The sequence below is a fragment of the Chamaea fasciata genome, unplaced genomic scaffold (assembly GCF_029207755.1).
Source record: "Chamaea fasciata isolate MVZ Bird 193981 ecotype frontalis unplaced genomic scaffold, bChaFas1.0.hap1 SCAF_1, whole genome shotgun sequence".
Lineage (NCBI taxonomy): Eukaryota > Metazoa > Chordata > Aves > Passeriformes > Sylviidae > Chamaea > Chamaea fasciata.
In genome coordinates, this window is record NW_027094086.1 from 144,486,245 (window position 1) to 144,509,000 (window position 22,756).

The 22,756-nt window shown below is 46.1% G+C and overlaps 1 protein-coding gene across 1 annotated transcript in view; it reads left to right on the plus strand.

Moving 5' to 3' along the window:
- Positions 1-22,756, plus strand: part of PTPRN2 (protein tyrosine phosphatase receptor type N2) — a 634,832-nt gene that overhangs the window by 516,938 nt on the left and 95,138 nt on the right. The window contains exon 13 of the mRNA XM_066200727.1: positions 11,673-11,885. Coding sequence (XP_066056824.1) covers positions 11,673-11,885 — 213 coding nt within the window. The remainder of the gene's footprint in view (positions 1-11,672; positions 11,886-22,756) is intronic.

A 22,756-nucleotide genomic window follows, 5' to 3' on the forward strand; every position in this document is an offset into this window, starting at 1 on the left:
GTAGCTACTAACAAGACTCCTCTGCCTTGTCCTGTGCTTTATCTCGAGAAAGAGATGCACCTGCAAATCTAGAACATGTCAGCTTTAATTAAATTGAATATTAAAAATGCAATTTATCCACTGGTCTTGTAATATTTTGTCTGTGGATCAGTAAGCATCACAGGCAAGTGGATCAGAGAGATCTAACAGCTTTGGGGTTTTTTAAGTTACCTGAGAAAATGTAATAAAGTAAATTCTTCATTTGTTTAAAGATCTCTATAAATGCATCCAGGTTTATCCCACTGATTACCTTTATAAGCAATACATTTTCAGGATGCCACTTTTACAGGGCTTCATCAGCCTCTTGGAAAACTGAACTGACCTTTTCAGACTGTTGGACCTCACTTCATTAATGGGAACCCCAAAACATTTCTGCATCTCTTTCCTATTTAAAAATAAACAGTCAAGAGGGCCAATGTGAACAGAGAACTAATCAACAGGAAAATTTGCATCCTAGTTTGTTTTGATGAAGCATAGAACTATTTTATTTATTGAAACTGTATTAATGTAATTAAAATAAATGGAAAATGCACTCTTTACTTAATTAATATTTTAAGCTGTCTCTGAAGAATAGGATGCAGCTTGAATTTAGTTATCATTTTTAAACTGCAAGACAGATTAATTAGATTCAAATCTTAGCCAGAATGAAATAATTTTCTTAATAAAGCTAAGAGCTCTAGAATTTACTGGGAAGTAGAATGTGTCTGTTGTTGATCTTCACAGCTGAGCATGAGAAGATAAGACATAAAACTCACTGGAGTCTAGTGGTTAAAATTCTCTTAACTCTACTTTTAAATTACAGTCCTAGGTGTTGGTTTTATTTATAAGGTGTGGTGTTTTCAGGACATGGGAGTTCTGGTTCTTTCTTAATATGTGTATTCCTAAAGTTAAAGTAATTTAAATGGATGTGGTATAGGAAGTTAATATTTAGAAAAGATGTTTTGTTCATCAGAGTGAAGGGAATTCAACTTTGATTTCAAGATCCACATGGACAGAAAATCTACAGAAAATCCTCTACAGCGTATTTGGATCTGTATTTAATGAGAAAGGCTCCAAAGGATAACTTATGAAAAAAACAACAAATGAGATTAAATGGTGTTTTAGCTTTATCATACATGCTTTAAAAGAATTAAAATCTATTTCATGCTGTACATTGTGCATGTATTTGCAGAAAGAAGTAGCTTAACTTAGAAGCGCAGACAGATCTGTTGTCAGATCAAGGCAAAATGGTCAGTGTGGTTTTCAGCACCCAGTTATGAAGAACAGATTTTTAGGGAGTCCTGACAAACATTGGTGGTTCTCAGGCAAGAGTTTTGTTCTGTGCAAAATGGAAATACGTTTCAGCATCATTCTCACTGAAATTGCAAGATTTAGAATATTTTGAGTTTAGGCATAGTTCAAATACAGCTCTTGAATTTGGATGAATGTTAATGTGAATCTTCAAAATACCGGTATTTTTAGATGCGCTAAACCCAAAGAAACTGTCTCAAAGTCATTTATACTTTCAATGTCAACTTTTTTCTGAGAAAAAGACATGAAACTTTCTATAAATTTTATAATGAAATGCTGCTGATGATAGGGGTTTTTTTTGTTTTCCCATTTTTTAAATTAATTAAATCATATGAGAAAATGTATCAGTAAGTCAATTTACAGATATGTAACCAACAGCTCCATATATACTTTAAAAACAGATTTTAAATTTAAAATTAGTAAAAAATTGAAAATTATTTCTTCTATCTCTCAACACCTTCTATATTTTTAATGAATAACACATTAAACAAACTATGTTTAAATAATTTCTCCCTGTGACATAACCCTCTCAAGTATCTGTCATTGCTTCAAAGGTCGTATTTAGAATGGGATAAAAGTAATGAAAATTACATAAACGTGAAAAGTTTTTTTTCAATTTCACCACAAATTTCTCAAAATCTCACTGTTAAAAAAAAAACTATTTGTTTTGACAAGTATTTTGTGGTCTCTTGACATTTGGCCAGTCAAATTCCTGTTCAACCCATTCAGCACCTGAGAGCTCTGAAAAGATAAAAAATTTTCCCAGGAAATGTTAATGAATGTATTTTTAAATACTAAATACAAACTACAAAGCTAATGGAAGTATTTATCAGTTTCAGACAGTTCATTAGAAGGATCAATATGCAAACACACGTGTCCCTTTGATGAAATCACTTGGCGGGTTCATTTATCTTGCAACTTAAGCAATGCAGGTTAGTGAGCAAATTATGTATGCTCTGGCTCTTCCGAGGGCAGGAGAATATCAGACGGAGAGGGTCCTCTCAGGCTAACAGACTGACAGAGCAATGCTTTCAGACCAAGCACTACAAACGTGGCTGAGGAAATGTTTGGAGAAGCCAAATTTGTGTTAATCTGTGGGAACGTGAAGGATTTTGCATGAGCAGAAGCCAGGTGAGGAGTACCTCTCCTGCCTGGAAAGCTGCTTTTCAGAAACGGTGGTGATGTAAAGAGCATCTTCCTCGCCCTGGAAAGGGAAGGCTGGGTGTGGTTGAGATGTTAGTGGAGGTGAGCCTATGGCACAACCACTCTGCCCTTTCTGGACACGGCAGAACGACCCTGTACAGGGGACGGTGGTGACATTTCGGTGCTGTCCTGCAAGATTAAGTGAAGTGTCGCTCTGGGGCGGGGCGGGGATGCTCTGGGAACTCAGGCGGCCCTTGCCCTTCCTTGGCTCCCCGCACAGGTGCATGTCCCTTACCCAGGTGCCGGCTGCCGAGGGGTGCTCGGAAGGGTGAATACTGTCGAGAGGAAAGGGGGGCAAAGGAATTGCTACACGGCGCTGCTGCGGTGTCCCCGGGACAGCCGCGGGGAGCCAGGGCCCCCGGCTCCATCCGGGAAGGCAAAGCCGGCCGGGGCTGGGCAGGCGGCCGTGGCCGAGCCCCAGACGGCTGCCGGGACAGCAGAGGTGTGGGGAAAGGGCGGCCTGTCCCGTCCATCCCGTCCCGCACACTGCCGGGGCTGCTCCGCGGCTGGGGAAGGGGCGGGCGGGGCTGGGGGTCCCTGGCGAGGGGAGGTGTGTGAGGTGTGTGCAGGGAGGCTCAGGACAGCTCTGCCCGGGAGCAGCCGCCGGAGCTGCCGCCGCTCGGGCCGGGGCAGGCCGGGGCACAGCGGCCGCGGCGGCGTGGGGGGCGGGACGGCTGAGGAGGAGAAGGGGAAGGGAAAGGGGAAAGGGGAAAGGGAAGAGGAAGGGGAAAGGGAAACGCCTACACGGACAGAGGAGAGCCGGTTCTGCCCTGCCTGCCATCCCCAGACGCAGTGACAGCGAGAAACAATGGGGACAGGGAAGCGGGAGGGCTGTTCTTCTGCGGGGGAAGGAAGATCGAAGGGACCTGCCACCCACTCCCGGCCGCTCCCCGGCCACCCCTGTCCCGCGCCCGCAGCCGGGGCACTTCGTGGGCAGATGCTGGGGGGACGGCTCGCAGCGTGTTTCTCGGCGGCATGCGGGAATTTGAGGGAGATGGGGAAGCCTGCGGGGTCCGTTTCGTTAGAAGGGTCGATGCTGCCCCGGGCACCTGCGCGGGAGCGTGGCTTTGACTGCTAGTTGCGGGTGCGCAGCGCCGGGCACGGCACGGCCCCGCTCTGAGCCGCGCCGGCTCTGAGCAGTGCCTGCCGCGATTTATCCAACTGGACTTTGTTACTGTCCCGGGGCTGGTCGGAGCACACTCCTCCTTTTTAATTTCGTGTATCACCTGGAGAACGAGGACGAGAGGGGAGAAAGTTTGGATCCCCTTTGCTTGGCAATGTGTGGAATTTTATTTCTTTTTTTAAGGAGGAAAATCTTTTCAGGAAGAAGCATTGTGTGCTCCTTTGCCGTATTGTGATGCAAATGATTTGTAGTTTTTTCTTGCTGTCCTTGTTTGATTTTATTTTTGGCTTTCTGTCATTGTTCTACCCTCCACTTCCATCTTGCAAGAGAGACGCCAAGAAAAAAAAAAAAAAGGAAAATAAAAAGAAAAAGATGGGGGAGGGTGCGTGTAAAAAAATCAACCTAAAGAAATAAAGAAAAAAAAAAAAGAAAAAAACCCAAACAACTAAAAACCAACCAACAAAAAAAACCCCAAAAACCACAAACAAACAAAAAACCAAAAACCTGCACATCCACAACAGGAACCCCAAACAGCTTTTCCAAATGAGTGACACAGCCCGTGTCCATTCATCGCCGCACTCCGGCGAAGGGTTTCTGCACAGCCCAGACCTCCTTAGCCAATTGCTGCCAGCAACATGTGGAGGGGAGGCATCGCTATAGCAACCGGTGGATGGGCCATGTGCGGCAGCCGGCAGGGGCTGCGAGCAGCCCGATATAAGGAGGGCAGCGCCGGGGCGCGCCGGCATCCTCCGCCCGCGCCCCGCGGGGACCGCCGGGCCGCCCGGGGCCGCCGCCTGCCCCCGCCGCACCGCACCGGGAGGCGGCTGCGAGCTGCAAGGGGCGACTGTGCTGGCCGTCGCCTTTGTCTGCGCTGAGGAGGGGCGCGGGGGGTGGAGAGGGGGAAGTCTTGGCACCGGAGGAGGATTGCTGGAGCCCGCCGAGGTGCGCCGAGCCCTCGCAGAGAGGGGCCCGTCCCGGCACGCCGGCAGCAGGTACATGTGGCGGAGGACGGGGTGGGGGGAGCGCCCGCGTCTCTCGAGGCGGCCCGGCCGGGACTCGGGAGAGCCTTGTGCGCGGCGTGGGGTGCGGGGGCGGCCGGGATGGGGCAGCCGCTGCCGCCGTCCGCCGCCGCTCGGGGCCGGGCCGGGTGTCCGCGGAGAAGCGCGGGCGGACGGAGGGGCCGCTTCGGCTCCGCGCGGCCGCCAGAGCCCTGCGCGCCCCCGGCCGAGCGCAGCCCCGGGGATGCCGCCGGCGCGGGGCCGTCGAACAGGCGCGGGGCGCAGGGGGCAGCGGGCCCGGCGCGGCGAGGACGTGTTCCCGGCTCGGAGCCCGAGGACGGGACCCCGCGGTGGATGCGGGCTGCGGCCGCGGAGCCCCGGCCCCGGGCGGGGACGCCCGCGGGGCCCGGCCCGGCTCCCTGCGAGACGGGGCGGCTGCTCCGCCGACGGATCCGCCGGCGCTTGCCAGCATTACCGAGAGCCGGCTCGCTTGCTGGCACTCGGCTGTAAGGGCGCCTTATCTAATCCCTGAATTATGTGCCTTCAGCATCAGCATTAGATCAGCGCTGGCGCTGCGGCTCGTGTTTCTCTTGCTAGCTGAAGATATTTGATTAAGCTCGGCTATCGCTGACCGTCCTCTTGGCTCGGGCTCTGACACTCTGTGACTTAGACCTGCCGAGTCCCTCTCTTTCACGGTTTTACTCTGGCTAACAAAGCCTGAACTGCGGAGGAAAACCTACTTCCTGGTGCACCCACTCAGCTGCTTTGCCCTAACTGCCCCCGAGTCCTTAGAGACGGGGATCGAAGTTTCTTCACCGTGGTTTCTTCACCGTCTCTGCGCCCTCCTCTTCTTGCTGCCACCTCAGAGGAGCACTGTGCGGCTTCGGACAGGATGGGCCGCGCTCCACCATCTCAAACTCGCCTACCTCTTCCAAAGGCATGGATGTGGCTGTCCAGTTTCCTAAGTTGTGTGTTATCCCTACACTGTCTCAGTGATGCTGTAGGCTTTTGTACTTTACTCTTTATCTAACTGCTGACTTAAAAAAATACCCAGATCCTCATGAAAATCTTGAAGCTCACTGAATTTCCTCTTTCACGTCCTTGTTCCTTTCATGCCACAAACTTCTTCGGAGTGCTTGGACATTCTGGCATTTCAGCATCACCTTGTAGTGGGATTCAGAATAATAGCTCTAATTTCTTGTAACTCTAACCAGAAACTTCACTTCTGTTTGCCTTTAGGAAGCCAGAAGAAAATATCTACCATTGATCAAGGGATCTTTGAACTCAGTGAATTCTTGATTGCATTCAGTCATTGTTCATGGTATTAATCCTACTAAAAGGTATAGAGACGCTCCAGAGTGCTTTGTGGTGTTGAAGGTTGTGGAAAGATCATTGTACCCCTACAGATGAATAGATCTGTGGCTTTTGCAGTGACCTTTCTCAGTGATTTGAATAAGCTGCAGTTCCCAGAAATCCATCTGCCTTTTGCGTTTGTCGATTTGTCTAATCTTTCCGACCCCTAAAAGAAGCAAAAAGTACCTTCCCATCCGATTTCATCCTCCCGAGTAAAAGCATTAAATTGACCTCGTTTCAGGTGATGAACTGACATTTGCTGAAAGTGATCCTGGCATCAGGTGAGCTTTCCAGAGAGAGAAGGAGGGGGTGTGAGCAGGGAGGCGGAAGGTAGCAGCCCCAGAAATCTCTCAGTAACTCTGAAGATAGCACCTTAAAACACCAACAAGTAGCCTGGACCAAACAGCTTGGGAGTGCAGTGCTGAACACGAGGAGTGTTCATGCACAAAAGGTGAACTTCCCCAGGCCCTGCTGCCCCAGCCTAACCTGACTGGGAGCACAGTAGGGGAGGAGACAGAGCAACCAAAACTGAGGGAAATGTGGCTTTCCCTTCTGTTTTGTTTTCTTATTTTATGAAAGGTAAAAAAATCTTCTCCCAGCTTTCCTGGGGACTGATTATGGTAGCCAGGCTCTTCCTGACGTAAAGTGTTTCTCTGGTTTTCTAGTAACCTATCAAAACTTAACCAGTAGAGTGGATCAACCTATGTCTCAGATAACCTCTGGGAGAGGGAAATTACTAGAAGTGAATTTAAGTTTAGATTTGTATAAATGAGCAGACATACACAGATGTGTGTATATATACATATATATATATATATATATGTATATATATATGTATATGAACACACACACATACTATATATACACACACCCACACACATCCCTTTCTTCATGCTTTCTATATAAGGAAATAATACACATATCCTTTATATTTTCTTGTAATGTCAGTGGCTGCAACTGTTACCACAGAATAGTCTTTAGAAAACAAACAAACAATGAACCAAAACTTATTTTAGTGAAGTTTATTTTTAAGACTAATGATTTTCTTGTAGAATTCTTTTTTCCTGCCTAGGTACTTTTTCCCCTTCTTGAATGGCATATTTGCAAGTACAATTTCATCTGCACAGAGGAACAATAGCTTTCAGTTGCACAAAGGATTTCTCCCACCCTGAATCCAAACCACAATGCCTCTTGCTCTGATAATAGCTTCTGAAAAGATTTTGTAATGCACAGAATTAATACATGATTATTTCCGCCTCACTTCTCTCATTTATTAGATTCTATAGTGAATTCCAAATTAAAAATAGCACCTCTTGAGTTTCTTAACGTTCTAATATTTTGAAACAAATCATATTCTGAAGTTCCTCTTTTTGCCCATATTTACTAAGAAATTCATTTTTTTATTATTGTTCAGAAACAAAACTGTGTAATAGAAGTGTAAAAATTGAAGCATGCAAAAATTGCAAAAAATTATAACACTGAGTTGTTTAAAAATTAATTGTAGTGATTTTTCCATTGCTAACTGGAAGAGTGGTCAGGTGCAGCAACTGCCAAATTGGGTTTTAAATCTTTTTAAATTTATGAAGCAAAACAAAACCTCAACTTCAGTTAGAGTTTTGCAAGGACCAGAAGCATGCCCTGTGTCCTAAAGTAAATAATGAAGTGTAATTCTGCTGAGGCATCTGAATGATGAGCTTCCACATCACTGCATGGGGAGCTCCTCTCTGCTCTTACAAAGACTTTCTCCCACACTTCCAGCATAGGTGTGAGAACTTATTTACATGAACGCGTACATTAAATATTTACTGACATTTGCCTGGAATTCGTTTGAAATGTCGACTGTTCTGCTGCATCATGGGATGACACCGCGGAACGGGACGCTGCTCTTTGATTAGAACAGTGATTTGTGACTCCCGTGTTATGGCTGCTCTAGTTAATGACTCACTTTTGGGTGTATATAAAATGTGTTCTGTCGGGGGACTGGAAAGCTTACATGAGATCAGACCCTAAGCATTTTCTTTCCTCTTAAAAAACCCACAGACCCTCACAGAAACAGTGTGCTTCAAGTAAACACTCTGTGAATTAGGTGTACTGCTGTTCTTTGCCTTCTAGCATTTAAGCTAGGTCGGGCTGTTTCAAAGCTAGTAAAGACTGGATGAACACCTCCAAAGCCTCTTCATTCAGATTCACTTTCTAAGCCATTCATTTAGGAATTAGTTGTTTTTCCTTCACCGGGACACTGTGATACTGCACACTTTTTGAAAGAGAAAATAATTCAGGGAAATGTCAATATATTCTGTTATGTGAAGTTTAAAAAATGCATAGTTACATGTAGCTGACTTTAATATTTAATTGCGTGTAATTTATGTGGTCTATTTATTTGTTAAGCCTTGGGTGGGGAGGTAATTTGTTTTTCTTGTTATGCAACAGCCATTGTTCCCCTTCCACCCCAGGCACACGCACCATGGCACACGCACCATGGCAGCCCCAACCAGCACAGGGAGAGGTGTTCTGCTTTAAAAGACATCCGACTGTAAATGTCAAATTCATAAATATTTAAACACTTTTCTTTCAATTTCAAGTCAAGGCTGACAGGACGCCTCTAATTAACCCTGGGCTCCGTTTCAGGCTGGGGCCTTACTGCAGGGAAGAATCAGGGGGTTAGGCGAGGTGGGGAAATCTGTGCTCCTGGCTGGAGGCAGCGGGGGCGGCTGGGGGGAGAGGTGGGAGGAGGGAGGGAGCTGGTAACTAACACGTCGGATTAATTTTTACCCGTTTCATAATGTGATGTTTGGTCAGGCATCGAGCACGATGAAAGGGCAGCAAGTTCTTCCAACTGCCTTGAGGACAGTGGGGGCTGTGTCCTAATGGGACGTACCCGGGGGGGCCGGGCCGGGCTACCCTCTGCGGTTCCGGCTGTCCCCAGCCCGGGGACGCCGCCGATGCGCGGCCCGGAGTTGGAGCCGGAGTCGGGCGATGGGACTTTGCTGTCGGCCGCACCCGGCGGTTCCCGCGGGACGGCGCAGGGGGCATCAGCCACTGGTCCCTTGGTGTTTCCCGGGGAAGGCGTAGGGCTGGCCGAGGTGGCCCGAACCACCAGCCTCCGCAGGCAGGCAGGGGAAAGCGGAAGCTTCGGGGCCCCGACGGCAGCGGCTCTGGAGCTGCTCGCCGTGAGGCGGGAGGGAGGAAAGGAGTGGGAGAACGGCCGGCGGCACCGCGGCAGAGCCCCCTCATCTTTCCCCTTCGGCCGTTCCGACGTGGCGGGTGCCGCCGGGCAGCGGGGAGCGCCCGTGCCCCCTGGCCCTTCCCCGCTGCCCTCCCGCCGCGGGGCTTCCATCTCTTCCCAGGGCACGGGGCGTCGGGGCGGGTGTGGGCGCCGCTCCCCCTGGACGTGCAGGAGCTTTGCAAGCCCTCGCCTGCCCGAAGCCTGTCACAAGGGACACGGCTACACTGACTCCCCCAGGGCAGACGCTTGCCGAGGCGTAAGCAATGCCGAACGCCCCACGGAAGGTTTCTAACTCTTCCCCGTGTTTGAGGGTCCCGAGTGCAACTGTACGCGGAGAGTATGTAGGGGGGGACTCTCCGAGCAATTCTTTTGTCAAGGGCAGCCAGCTCCGGGGACGGCAGCTCCGGCTTTGCGGGGAAAAGTGCCTGGTGAAGTTGGAAGCAACATCTAAAATCACTCTAACTCCAGCGAGAGAAAGAGCCTGCCGCCCTTTCTTTTCTAAATGTTTACTCGGAGCTCTTGACAGCACTTTGCTCCCATCATTGTCATCGTTTCTCTCGCACAGCCCTTTCTCCGTCTGCTTGGTGCGGCTCTGTCACACGGCATCCAGAGAAAGAAAATAGTTTAAAACCGTGGTAGAGATAGCAGAGAAGGCTCGGGAGCAGTGCCCGAAACTGTCCGCCAGCCTTTTCCTCCCGTCGGTGCCCCTGAGCCCACCCGGGGGCCGAGGCGGCCCGAGCCGCCCGATGAGCGGGGCCGGCCCGCGGGGGAGTCCGGGGGTGGGGGGCTTGTCCCTGCCTGGCTGATGCGGGGCCAAACACCGCGGCGAGAAGGATTAACGTCCCGGGGCGCAGCGCTCGGGGAGGGGGCGCCGGCACTTCGGCGGGAGCCGCCTATTGAGATGCAGATTGCGACCCTTGGCCCCGGGGGGACGGGGCCTTTCAGGGAGATGCTAATGGCAGAGCGCAGCAGCCCTTTACCCCCTGAGCCTGAGGCGGTGGGAGCAGCGAAACCACCGCGCCTGCCGTCGGTGCCGCCCCTCCCAGTGTCCCCCGCCCGGTGCGGGCCGAGGGCGCGCTCCCCCCGGGGCAGCCGGGGCAGGTGCCCGGCTGGGGCCGCGGGGGCGGTGGCGAGGAGGCGGCCCCGGGGCCCCCCGCGGCCGGGGCGGGGTGGGGTGGGGGTGCAGCCCCCTCCTCCTGGTGGCTGTTGGGATTTGGAGGAGGGGCCGGCCGCCGTGCAGAGGAGGGGAGGTGGCGAGCGCGGCGGTGGCTGCGCGGACGCGGCCGGCACATGGCCGGTGGCCGCGGCGAGCCCTGTGCCCGCCCCCCGCCGCCCCGCCGGGGCGCACGGAGCCGCGATCCTCCTCCGCGCGGCGCATCCAGGCAAGAAAATCCGGGAGTCTGACTGAACCTGCATTTCCATTAACTCAGCCTCAGCCCCGGCTAATCCGCAGCACTGAAGGCAAGGAGGCTAATTAATGACAAGCTTTTACAGTCAAGACCAGCGATAATTGCTTTGGTGGCCTTTATGATTACAAGATAAAAATGGACCGGGCCTGACATAAGAGCCACTGTGTACACTGCAAGACAGGAGGAAATTAAGAGCTGGCTAGCTGAATACGGAGCAGAAAATTACTAATAGAGGAGAGATAATGAATAGGCCGGCTAGGCATTCATGGGGAAAAATCCATTTTGTTACCACGCGAAATTAGGTGGTGGAAAGGAGTTTGCTAATTGTTCTCGTCTTGTAGCAACCAGGACTGAGGCAGGGGCGTGCTTTTCAATTCATTTCCCTGGTAATTGTGAAAGGGGGAATGCAGGCCAAATGAGTCTTGCTGCAATTTGCGCGCCTGGTCTTTTCATTTTCATGTTGCGTTTTTAATTGTTGCTAATATAGCTTATAATGAAGCTAATGAGGGGAAATTATTGTACAACTTTTTAGCACATGGAGACAAGTGAAATGCACTAGAAGGATTCTCTCCTATTGCTGCAAAAATAATAGTAATCTGGAGGAGTTTGGAACTATCGGGGGTTTTTTATAAGCCGCTTCCCTCTACAACAGACAAAAGGAAGGATCGCCACCTACTTTTCTTTTTTTCCCCCGTGTTTTATTTTTCACTAAGGAAAAAAAAAAAGCAATACCGGATTTTCCCGTGCTGCGCCCCTCGCAGCCCCTGGCCATCGATGCGGGGCGCGGAGCCGCGGGGCGCTCCGCGGTGCTTGCGCGCACCCAGCGCCTCCGCCTCTCGGTAGTTAAATACGAGCCGCCGGAGGGGAGGGCACGGAGCGGAGCACGGCAGCGGTTCTGTCCCTGCCCCTCTGTTTGCCTCCCTCCCCGGCCGAAAGTTAGGGCTGCCGGGTGCTCCCCCCGACGGGATCCCCCCTCCGCGCTGCTCTGTGACCGCGCAACTCAGGCGCTGCCTCTCTCTCCTCCCCTGCAGAAAAGCAACGTCCCGCCGCTGGCGCAGCGCGGGGAAGAGGCAGAGTCCGCGAAATTCCTCCTCCTCACCCTCCTGTCCCTCGCCTGCATCGCCGGGGTCCTGGCGGCGTCGGGGGTCGCCTACTGCCTCCGCCACCGCGCCCACCACCGCCTGAAGGAGAAGCTCTCGGCCCTGGGGGCTGACGCCGGCTCCGATGCGCCCGCTGCTTACCAGGTAAGGACCAAGCTCTCCTCCTCCCGCCCTTCCCCACTGCCCGGCAGATCCCCGGGGGGGCCCTTCTCGCCTGGGGAGTCGCGGGGGTGGGTTTGTTTCCGACCCTTCCCCCCCGCCCCCGTTCCGTTCATAGTCCCGCGGATTCCGTGTAGCAGCTTTTTACTACTGGGTATTAATCTTGGCTATTCTGGTAGCTGCTGTAAATTCGTGCCTAATTAGAAACATTAAAAAAAAAAAAAAAAGGAAAAAAAGCAGCCCTTGCCATTGAAATGCTCAGAAAAATAACATTAATATCCATAATCTGTCACCCCTGCCACTATTAATAACAAAAAATCTTTAACATTTATGAGGAATGGATTGCACGCTTATCTGAAGATGTCTCTCTTTTTGAGTAATCGACTTCTTCAGGGTCTGATATGAAAAGAGCCTTTGACCCGATCTGTTGCCATCTTGTGCCATTATTCAGATAAAATGAAATCTAATGCTGATAGATGGGAGGTAAACCAGGACTGGTTCTAGGAGAACAATGATAGCAGATGTGTACCCAGTAATGCTGGAGGACTGCACTCAGCTTCTCGGAAATAAATCAGAAACCTCAAGCTTTCTCTTTCAGTTTCAAAAGTGTTGGGTGGAGAGACACTGCATCTTCCTGAAGTTTGTTTTAGGTCATATGGCTCTTGCTGTGCTATTGGTGTGGTAGTGCATGTGTTATGGTCATATACCAGACAGCCCTGCTCTGCTATCCAAAAATACTTGGAGTGTGACCAGGAAAAAGAATCTGAGAATGTGTAAACATTGTCTCTGTAGTATCTGTCTGTTGTGCACCCATAGGGCCTCGCTAATGGCACTTTTCTGTCAAGTTTTATTTTACTTTCTTGTTCTGCTTAGGATCAGACATTCTGGCCTTTCTGTATCCTGGAGCTGAGATTAGATTCAAATTGGCAGCTGAGAGTCATATGGGAATAAACTCATATTTCCTCACGAAGTTTGGGTCTGTCTGTACCTCTTAGATTTTAAAGATGTAATGTATTAAGTATATCTCCACAGGCTGGGTCTAGGGAGAATTGAGTACAGAATAATAAATATGAATGTTTCTGTAACAATTAGTATCTTCAGGAATGGTTTTGGTTTTCACTTTGAAAGAATGTTTACTTTCTAAAAAAATCATTAAATTACATCTTTGCATTTAATGACTTCCAAAGCAAGACAGAGTGAGAGCAAGAGCATTTCCTTGTAGACAGAAAAAAGGAGTGTTCTTTGGGATAAAGTGTGAACAAAACAGCAGTTTATCAGTTTTGTTGGCCAATGAGACTGTGGCCATAAATATTTTTGTCTGATTTTAATAGGTGACTTGCTGTTGGCTTATTTAAGGCGCAGAAGCAATAGGTAGGCTTTTTCTTCCGTTAATTGTGAATACAGGAATTCTTAATTTTTTTGAAAAGCCCTCCAGGTTCCAAAACCACACTTGAAACTGAATTTGTGATAATTAACAGGACAATCTTCCTACTGACAGCTCTAATTAATAGTATCTGTAATTAAAATCGTGCCCTTCCAGCAGGAAAATTGTTTGAATTTCTTGGAGTGACCTTTTTTGCCATTTCTCCTGGGAGTGTAGTGGTTGATATTGATTTTATAATGAGCTCGGTTTGTTTAATAAGAATCTGTAATCCAGACACTAAATGAAATGTGTGCTTCCTTTTTTCTTCACAGATTTATATATATTTTTAAATCTTCATATTTAGATCTGAGAATGACATTTCCAGTTTTAAAAACAACAACAATGCTTCGAGGTTGCTGCTCAGTTTTTCAATAGCAAGACTGTATTAATATTCTTTGTTCCTGACCTCTAGGCCCCATCCTAACCACCTGACTTCTTGAACAGTTCCATTGGGTTTTCAGGGGAATTGTAGTCGTGAGTGGGAGGAAAAATGTTTTTCCTTAAAAACAAAGGTTTCTAAGAGCTTGGCCCTGCTCCCATGGAAGTAAATGGGAATTCTGCCATTTGTTTCAATGGCAGCAGTAGGAAGCCCTAGTGCAGGCAGACAAAATGCTCAGGCAGTTTTGATGCTGCTAAGTAGCATTTTATCAAAATTAATCACTGAGCCAGGGTCTGTATATAATAAACTATTCACATGAATTTGAAGAGAAATAGGATTGCGCCTACTCGTATTGTCAGAATTGTCTTATGTTGAGCTGTGTTAAATGTAATGGATATCTGGTGTGATGCACGTTTTGGGTAACATCAGTTTGGTCTCAGAAAGGTATCTACTGTCTTTTCCCTCATCTTCTCTTGATACTGTAACCTGTATTAATATGAGAGAAGGAAAGAAGCAGTCAGCTTCCAAAACTGTACCTACTTGTTCTCCTCTATTACATGTTTCCCAAGTAGCCACTCGGTTAACTCAATGTTTTTAAAAAAATATGAAATATTACAGAGGTTGCTGCCACTAGGCTTTAAAGCACAGTACTCCAATGTGTTGCTGCTTACGGCTGACATGACAGTTCCAATTTATTTTTTTTAATTTGAATAGGGAGAAATTGGTCGGTATCAAAGGGCCTTGTGGCCCAATGCGATTCAGAGAGAATACAGAAATATCACTTCGATTCACATGCTTCTCAAAATGTCAGTGGTTTATGTCTTCACATAAAACAAGACTGACCTAAATTTTCAGCATAAGCATTTTTCATCCTAACCCAGTTCAGCCGGGAGAGTTCATTCAGGGTTTTATTCCTTCCTTACTCATCCTGTGAACTTTGAAGAGTTTTTTCCCATGGCTGTTTTCTGGGGGGGGCTTGGGGTTTTTTTCTTTCCTATCTGATTTGTGCAGTGAAATGCCATCTTGGCAAGGGGGAAACAGACAAATCATATTATCAGGGAAGTAGCAGGTTGGCTGCTAAGTCTCCCCCCTGTACTGGAGGTGTAGCACTTGTCATGGAACATCATCCTCCCTCAGGCACGAGCACTCCTCACACTTAGCTACTAACTCAAGTTTTCCTTGTGTAACTGCATGAAGAAGGGACTTGTCTTAGGGAGGACAGCCAATACTGTATAAAAGTTGAAGTAGGCAAATTAAATCACCGCGGTGCTCCTGATAAGCTGCCAAACCTAGTTATTCAGGTGTTGGGTAAGGGAAGCAGCTGACCCTCAAAGTGTTGAAGTAGGGAAACCCTATTGAAAGACTAAGTAAGGGGAGGAAGGACAGATACACAATTGCAACTTCATTTATCTTCGAATCACTAAACAACAAAATTACAGGCTCGTTTAATTAGACAGTAGCTGAGGAGCTTTTCAAAATTAATGGAAATAGTGTGTCTCATAAAATGTTACGTTTATACATAAAGGCGGACAGTTTTTGCATCTCTCCCAAACACATCTCCTGTCCTTTCAAACCACACGTGTAATGATTAGATAAGTCAGCGTTAGCATTCAGGGATGACTAAAAAGAGGCTCTTGGTGCCTCCGTGGAGCCCCCGCGCATGCGCGCACCTGCACCCCTGTTTTTAATTGTCACTGGCATTGCTTTGATCTTCTTTGAAAAGCAAGTTTAGCATTCTGCAAACCCACTCTCTGGTCCAGGAGATTAGGGCAGAAGCGTTTTAGGAATTTTCAGCAGACACTCTTTGATTTATTTCACAGCACTGAGCAGATTTTCTTCATGCACTTTGAAGACTTTAGAACATAACCCAGAGAAAAACGGGCATTCAGGCATCAGGAGCAGGCAGCAAACAGGGCCACTAAGTGCACATCTTACTTGTCACTGCTCCCATTAGCGAGCAATTTATTAATGTAATGAGTGTGTGGTAGTGACTGCTACGATTTAGGGATGCTCTGTTTGATTCAGGGTGATGTATTTGTGAGTCCAGCTGAACCCTGGCTTTTGACCCCTGTGTGGGGAACGCTGGGGTGTGCATGTTAAATCATCAGCTTATTTTATACTTTGCACTGCAGAACTTTCCTATGAGCATGGTCTTCTGCATCACTGATAATGCTCAGCAAAACCTTGCCCATAATGGAATTAAAAGGCAAAAGTTAAAATGCTCTGAAGCTGGCTTCAGCAAGCTTGCCTTTTAATATTTTATGTCAATAACATTCTTTTTAATTTTCCTTCATCTCAGCCAAAAGAACTTCCTTTAAAAAGTGAGGAGGAAAAGACCAAACAGTTTACAATGAAGTTCTTTCTTAAACTGCCTGAAGTATTCACGGTTACATGCAGATGGCTTACATCATCAACTGTTTTAAAAACTTGTCCAATTAACTTGATTTGGCAGGCATATAATTGTAAATTATATGTTAAATTCTATATTATTACATGTATTGTATTATGTATAAATTATATATTCCTTTGTCAAATACAGCCTTATTAATTGCATGATCCTGCTGGATTCAAAGCCCCTAAGAACTTCTCTGTGCTCTTACAAATTTGATCCCACTGGTATTTTTTATTAGGGATGTTAAGAACACACTATTTGCTACAATTACAATAAATATTTTGCTGCAAATATTTTAAAAGGCTCCAACTGAAACAATCTGCTGGAAACAAACCCTCTACTTTAACATCATGCATGATTTGTGTGTTTAAATACAGATAACTCATTACCTCTAATATGGCTTAATATTTTACACTCCACACTGAATTTCAAAAGCAAACTTGTTATTATAATATTAGACCTTAATGTTAGAGTAATACTGTATATCAAGTCCTTAGAAACTGGAATTTTGTGGACTAAGTGAAAGGGAGGGAAGGGAAAGGAAGATTTTGCGCTTTTTATTTATCATGTTCTCAGTAATATTCCAATTAACATCACCCATCCTAGTACCAAGGAAAGCTGGTAAACTGGAGATAATCCATACCATAAAGTATTACCTTTTATATTTATTAAACTTAATTTTCAAGGACCCTCGTACACTTAAGCACAAAAGATATCACTGAGGAGGAGGTTATTCAGTGCATGAGTATTTAGTAAACATTTCAGGAGGAATAAATTTTGTAAGGATTTTGGATAGATGAAAATTTTGCCTTAAGGCAGAATGCTGTGAAGGACTTGCTTGTGTTCTCTTCTGGGAAAACAAAGGGCATAATGCATTTTTAATCTTTTCTTTCCTGTGTCCTTATTTAAAGAGGCAAAAAGAGATCATCTCATGACTATGTAAAGCTACAGGACAAACTGTAATTGTTTGTGATAAAGCATACACGGCGTGGTATATGAATTAGAAGAGCTGTTCTTGTCCATTTAAGTCTGCTTATTTTGTGTTATGTGAGCAATGTTGCCTCTCTTTGATTAGCATTTTGTCTCAGAATGAATTCTCAGGAACCTGCAGATACTTTGTATGTACAGTAGTTACATAAACCACAGTACTTTTAGGTGAGACAGTTTTCACAGTGTACAAAATATGTGTGACTACACAGAATTCACAGTAGTCACGCGTAGGAGTTCTGGGAGAGGAGAAGAAGGGGAGAATGTTTCAAGGCGATTAGAAGAAGAGTTTGCCTTTTGTTTAAACACTTCATTGGAGTCTGACAGTGCATGGCTAAAGCAGAACAAAGCAAAACAGGATGTCTACAAATCTGGATTTGTAAACGTGGATTTAACTTCTAGTCAGTTTTTTATCTGGTTAGTGTTCAGAGCTATCCACAATTCCTGTGGTGCTGTGGTTTCTGTTTTTCCCTAACCTTGCTTCCTGTGGTAGCCATAAAATTGAGTTAAAAGGTAGCAGTGTTCAAAATAGCATTCCAAAATAATGTATGAATTTGTGAATCAGCAAAAATTTATCAAACTTGCTTGGTTAATAAATCAGGTTACAAATAAATAGAGGTGTGTTTGCTAACACAGCATTTAAAATCAACTTCAAAATACTGTTCAATGAGAAATGCACATCTTAAGGGCTTGAGCTTGATGGCAGAGATTTCAGAGGGCACTTCTGGAAGTCTTTATTTGAGCTTCTGCTGTGTGTCTCGAGGAGCAGGGCTCTCCTGTCACCTCCTGTCCCTGCTGTGCCCCTCTGCTCCAGCACACGCAGCCCAGCCAAGGGGCAGCCCTGGGGGAACCCTTGCAGGAAAGGGACCTACTGGGCTGATGGCTCTCCTCCAGCCTTTTCCTATCTACATGAATAACTTCTGTGAATTACACAGTGCTGGAGAAATGGACTAGCCCTTACCGGAGAAGGTTTCACCTTCACAGCCCAGACCCTGGGCTGCTGCACCAGTGGCAGTGCAGCAACACCTAGGAGTAAAACACTCCTTATATTAGAGCGGGCAGGTGAGAGAAAGGTTTTTTACAGGTGTGGAAGGAGAATGAGCATATATGCAAGTCCTGGAGTGCTTGTATGAGAAGGTGCCATGCAGGTCTACATTTTCATTAAAAAGCTCTTTTTCAAGTAGTTGTCCATTTTTCTGCATAAGACTAGTTGAAGGTGGCAGAGAGATGGTGGTGCTGACCTTCTCCTCCTAGCCAACTTTGTTTATTTTTCAAAAGTACTATGTTTGAGCTTGGTGTTTAGTGAAACAAGGACAAACGTGCCCCAAGCATCCTGCAGTATAATTTCTGTGTATCTAGGATGGGAGAAAATGCTAAGTAAAAATAGTAGGAGGCAAAATTAAGTTAGTGACTCATTTTTAATTAATGGGAAATCCAGAGTCCTTACCCAAACAGGCATTTCTTAGAAAATCTGCTGGAGGTGCTCTGGACTTGCAGGCTGCATCTCGCCTGGTAAATTAAACTGGTAAATATTTCGAATGGTTCTGGCACCATTTCAGGTCAGGCCACCCAACTCTTCCCAGTTTCTTAACGGAGTAAGCACAAACAAGGAAAAAGAAATAAATTCACTCAACAGGCAGTTTTATTAATAATTTGGCTATAGCCACCTGGTTTTAGAGGGTGAGAATTCCTGTTGCTTTATCTGGCCTAACTCCTTGTCTTGGACCACCAAGGTCCGGGCCCCTGCTTCCGAGGATCTGGCTCCTGAGCATTCTGCTCCTGCTTCAGAGCTCCTTTCACCCATCCCTGTGGTGCCACAGGCTGTTTGCCAGCTAAGTGTGGGCTGGTTCTGCATAAGTACAATGGATTGTCTCCCCCTGGTAAATTGATTATGTCGCAGTGCCTGTACGTCATAAAGAAGCCAAAGATAACCACAGCCTTGCCTAATGGGCTGGAGAGTATTTGATTTGCAGTCCCAGGCCGTACATCATCTCAAGTTCCTGATCTCTTTCTGGAATAACTATACTGTCTTCAGTGGCTTTTTTTCCCCCCATGTAATGTAGAGGATAATCAGGCCTGTCTTTCCTACACACTTCTACCCTTTTTTCTGTTTTAGGATTTTCCTTTTTCTTTTGCAGCAGCTCTGTTATCATGTTTCAGATTTGACACATTCTTCTATTGTATATTCTCTGAATGCTCAGCAGCTAACACTGCAATCTGGCTTGCTGATCCTTTCATATTCCTCCAGAGTGCTGCACCAGAAGAAAAAAAAATTATTTTTTAAAAGTTTTTAACTGGCAAGTTTTTTGTTTTTTGTTGTTTTTTGTTTTTTTTTCCAGGATAAATCTTATACAAGGGCTCTGTAAGGGAGTAGAAATAATTTTGCGTACATAAAGAACGGTGGTAGGTGATGTTTGTCAGTTCTTGTAGGACCATGTTGCCTGCAAGCAGGAGCAGGTTGCAGTGTATTCTCTGAAGTCTGTAAGGTATATAAAAGCATTCCTCCTACTGCTTTCTTCTTGGTGCACCTGTTCCTCCTGCACCCCAGTCTCACAGGGTGGGCAGAAGGGAAGAGGAACAGGGAATGCTGTGTCGCTTCCTTTCTTCTTCGTGCGTGCAGGGAGGCTGTGCTGTGCTTGGCTGTGTGGGCAGAGCAGGTCTGTGTCCTGCCTAAACCACAACATCTTACCTCCAAGGGTCTTTGACCCCCTCCTGCACTGTGTGTTTGTGCTTCACCTTCGGGAAGGGTTTGAGGCCGACCACAACTACCCAAGGTTTTACCCTGGCACGCCCATATGGACTCAGCAGCTTTGTGGGACAGATGAACTAAAGTCTCAAATCCTCCACTTTCCTCTGCCTGTAGCCCTGTGGGGACTCTCGTAGGGATGTTGCCAAGTGGAATATTCAGAATGGACTGATAGTTTTGCTTGTTCTGTTGTGATATAAGCTATAAGACAAGTTTGGATAGAGGAGGCTGGAGCTCTTCTGGGGCTGTGGTGCTCCAGTCTTAAGGGCACAAATGAGAGGTGTCGTCCCAAAGAGGCTCATGAGTGTGTGTGACATGTGAGGGCAAGGAGATCCATGGAAGGCCTCTGTGCTGAGCTACAAGTCAGACATTGAGGATGTGATTTGTGTTGGCTGGACAAGAGGCCCAATTTCATTTCTCTCGACAGAGAAAAAGCTCCAGCTCCTGGGATGGGGCCTTCTATCCAACATATTTTCTTTTTCTCTTGTAATTTCATGCACAACAGAGATCTAAATTCTTTCTAGCAGTTTATGAACTGTAAAAGACAACCTGAATGATTTAATGCACACCAGTAAGGCATGACAAAGGACTGAGACAGCTCAACTAACTTCTTTGTTCTGTGTTTTTTTTCTGTGACGTGTTCTAAGCTCTAATAGCATCAGTGTCTGTCCCTGTACTTCACTTCAGTTCGGGCATTCCTGCAGCTCTTCCCATTCCAGTTCAGGTTCTCAGCTTTCAGTTTTTATCACTTGTAATCTTAGCAAACAACCAAATCGTGGCTGAAGAAGGGAGACTGCAAAAGGGTGTTCCTAGAAGTTAAATCCTTCAAAGAAACAGAATTAATTCGGGGGGTGAGAGAGAATAGCTTTTGAATAGAAAATCAAATTTAGTGTAAGTGGCTTATCCAGAGGAGAAAATTCATGAGGTTTTCTCTAGCTTTGTTGACCAGTTTCTGTACTTTTTCCTTAAGACAAAGTAGGAACGATGATGTTTTATAAAATAAATAATAAATAATTTTAATAAAATGAGTGATGTTTTATTGATGGTTGTTTGGGATGACTGCATTCTGAACAAGCACAGATTTTGACCAGGGAAATAGTTGTTTGTTTTTTTTTTTTAATTTTAATTTTTCATACTGATAAAACGCTGTTGATTTTCAGTGCAGTTTTTGTTTTTCTGTTTTCCTGTCTAGATGACATAGTTGCAGGCTTCTTGATGATTCCAGCTTTTTCCTTTTACATAGGATGGCTGTTGTTTTGCAGAACCACATTCTGGCAGCCTCTCAAGAGATCTCAGAAATGGCTGATCTTGCTCTCCAAAGTGAGAACAGCTCAACATTATCCTGATAAAACTCACTTTTGGTATTGGGCTCACATGCTTAGCTTGGCTGATTAAAATCACTCTTTTTCCCCTCATCACGTATTGCCTGACTTGGGGAGCCATGCACTCCGTGCAGGTTGGGAGGCTTGTCCTCGGTCACCCTGACAGCAGCAGAGGTTTGAGGTGGGCTGCACTAGAGCCCTAAGGGCCACCACCACCCATTTTCTGGTACTGCTGGTCTCAAGATCCCCCTGCTCTTCAGAAGTGTATTGGGGAGAATATTCACATGTTGGAGACACTGATCTTTCCCACTAACTACTAAGAAAAGAAGGAGGGAAAGATGAAAAGGTAAAATGCACTATGTTGGTGCCTTTCTGACAGCGTGGGGAAAAGAAACTTGGATTTTACCTTTTATCAGCTTCTCAACTAGAGTTCATTCTGGCTTTCTGGGAAAGAAAAATGCCTTGAGTAGAGTGAAATGGTGTGATTTGCTGGAAGAGGTTTTGCTGCAGTGGCTCACAGCACAAGGTGCCAGTGGCTGGCTATTTACATCAGATAGAAGGAGAAATGTGATGGAGCTGAATATATTTTTGTGAGAAAAACAATGTACACATATAAATTTATCTTGTATATAGTGAAATTATGTCGTACATCTCCCTCTGTACTGTGTGGTAACAATGTGTGTAGTAACAGGGGAATTTGAGCATGTAAATTCTGTATATTGCGACCCCCAAGAACAAAATAAAGAGCTTCAGTTCCTAATTAACCTCACTGGAAAGCACTTGGGTGTGAAGTTAAAGCATACATAAGGGTTGCCTAGCAAGCTGTTCCAAATTTCAGCTTCTTTTTGGAGGTCTGGGTCAACTCAATTGCTCTGCAGGCATTGTTAACTAAGAATTTTGTTTGCTTCTTTGAGGGCTTTAGAAGTTAATTAAGTATAAATCAATGCTGGAGGCTTCTGTGAGTGCTGGTCACTCCATCGCCAAAGGGGCAACACAGAAATGGAGGGAGCAAGGAAAAGGTGACAAGAATGATTAAGGGCATGGAAAATTCATATGAAGAGAGATTGAAAGGACAGATTATTTCTTCTAAAACAGTAACAAGTAGTAGCATAGAAAAGAAAAAAAAAAGAGATGTATCAAATGAGAAACTGAAGAAAGAGTAAAACTTTTATTCTGCCTTTGGCCAAGCACCAGGGCAAAGATTTTCAGTTATAGATAGTATGTAAAATAAAAGACTAATAGAAGAAAAGCTATCAGCAGAATACAACTGCAACAAGCAACACTTTCTGCAGAATGTTTTTGATGCACAAATTGTTAGCATGAATCTTAAAAACCAAAGGAGCTACATGAGGAAAAAAATCTGTGATAAAACAGCTAATAATGTTTTAGAAGATGCCTGTAGCTTCATGCCTCAGGTCTTAAAATAATGCAGATATTAAGTTTGACCATTAAAGAAATGGGCCTACTTTGAACTTGTCCTTCTGTGCTCTTCTGTGGTGCACCTTGCAGACAAACTGGTGCTTGGTGGAGAGGTCCAAGGGACAGCAGTGACCCCCTGTGCTTGTATGGGTTGGGAAAAGAAAATGCAGGAGCCTCAGTAAAGGCCA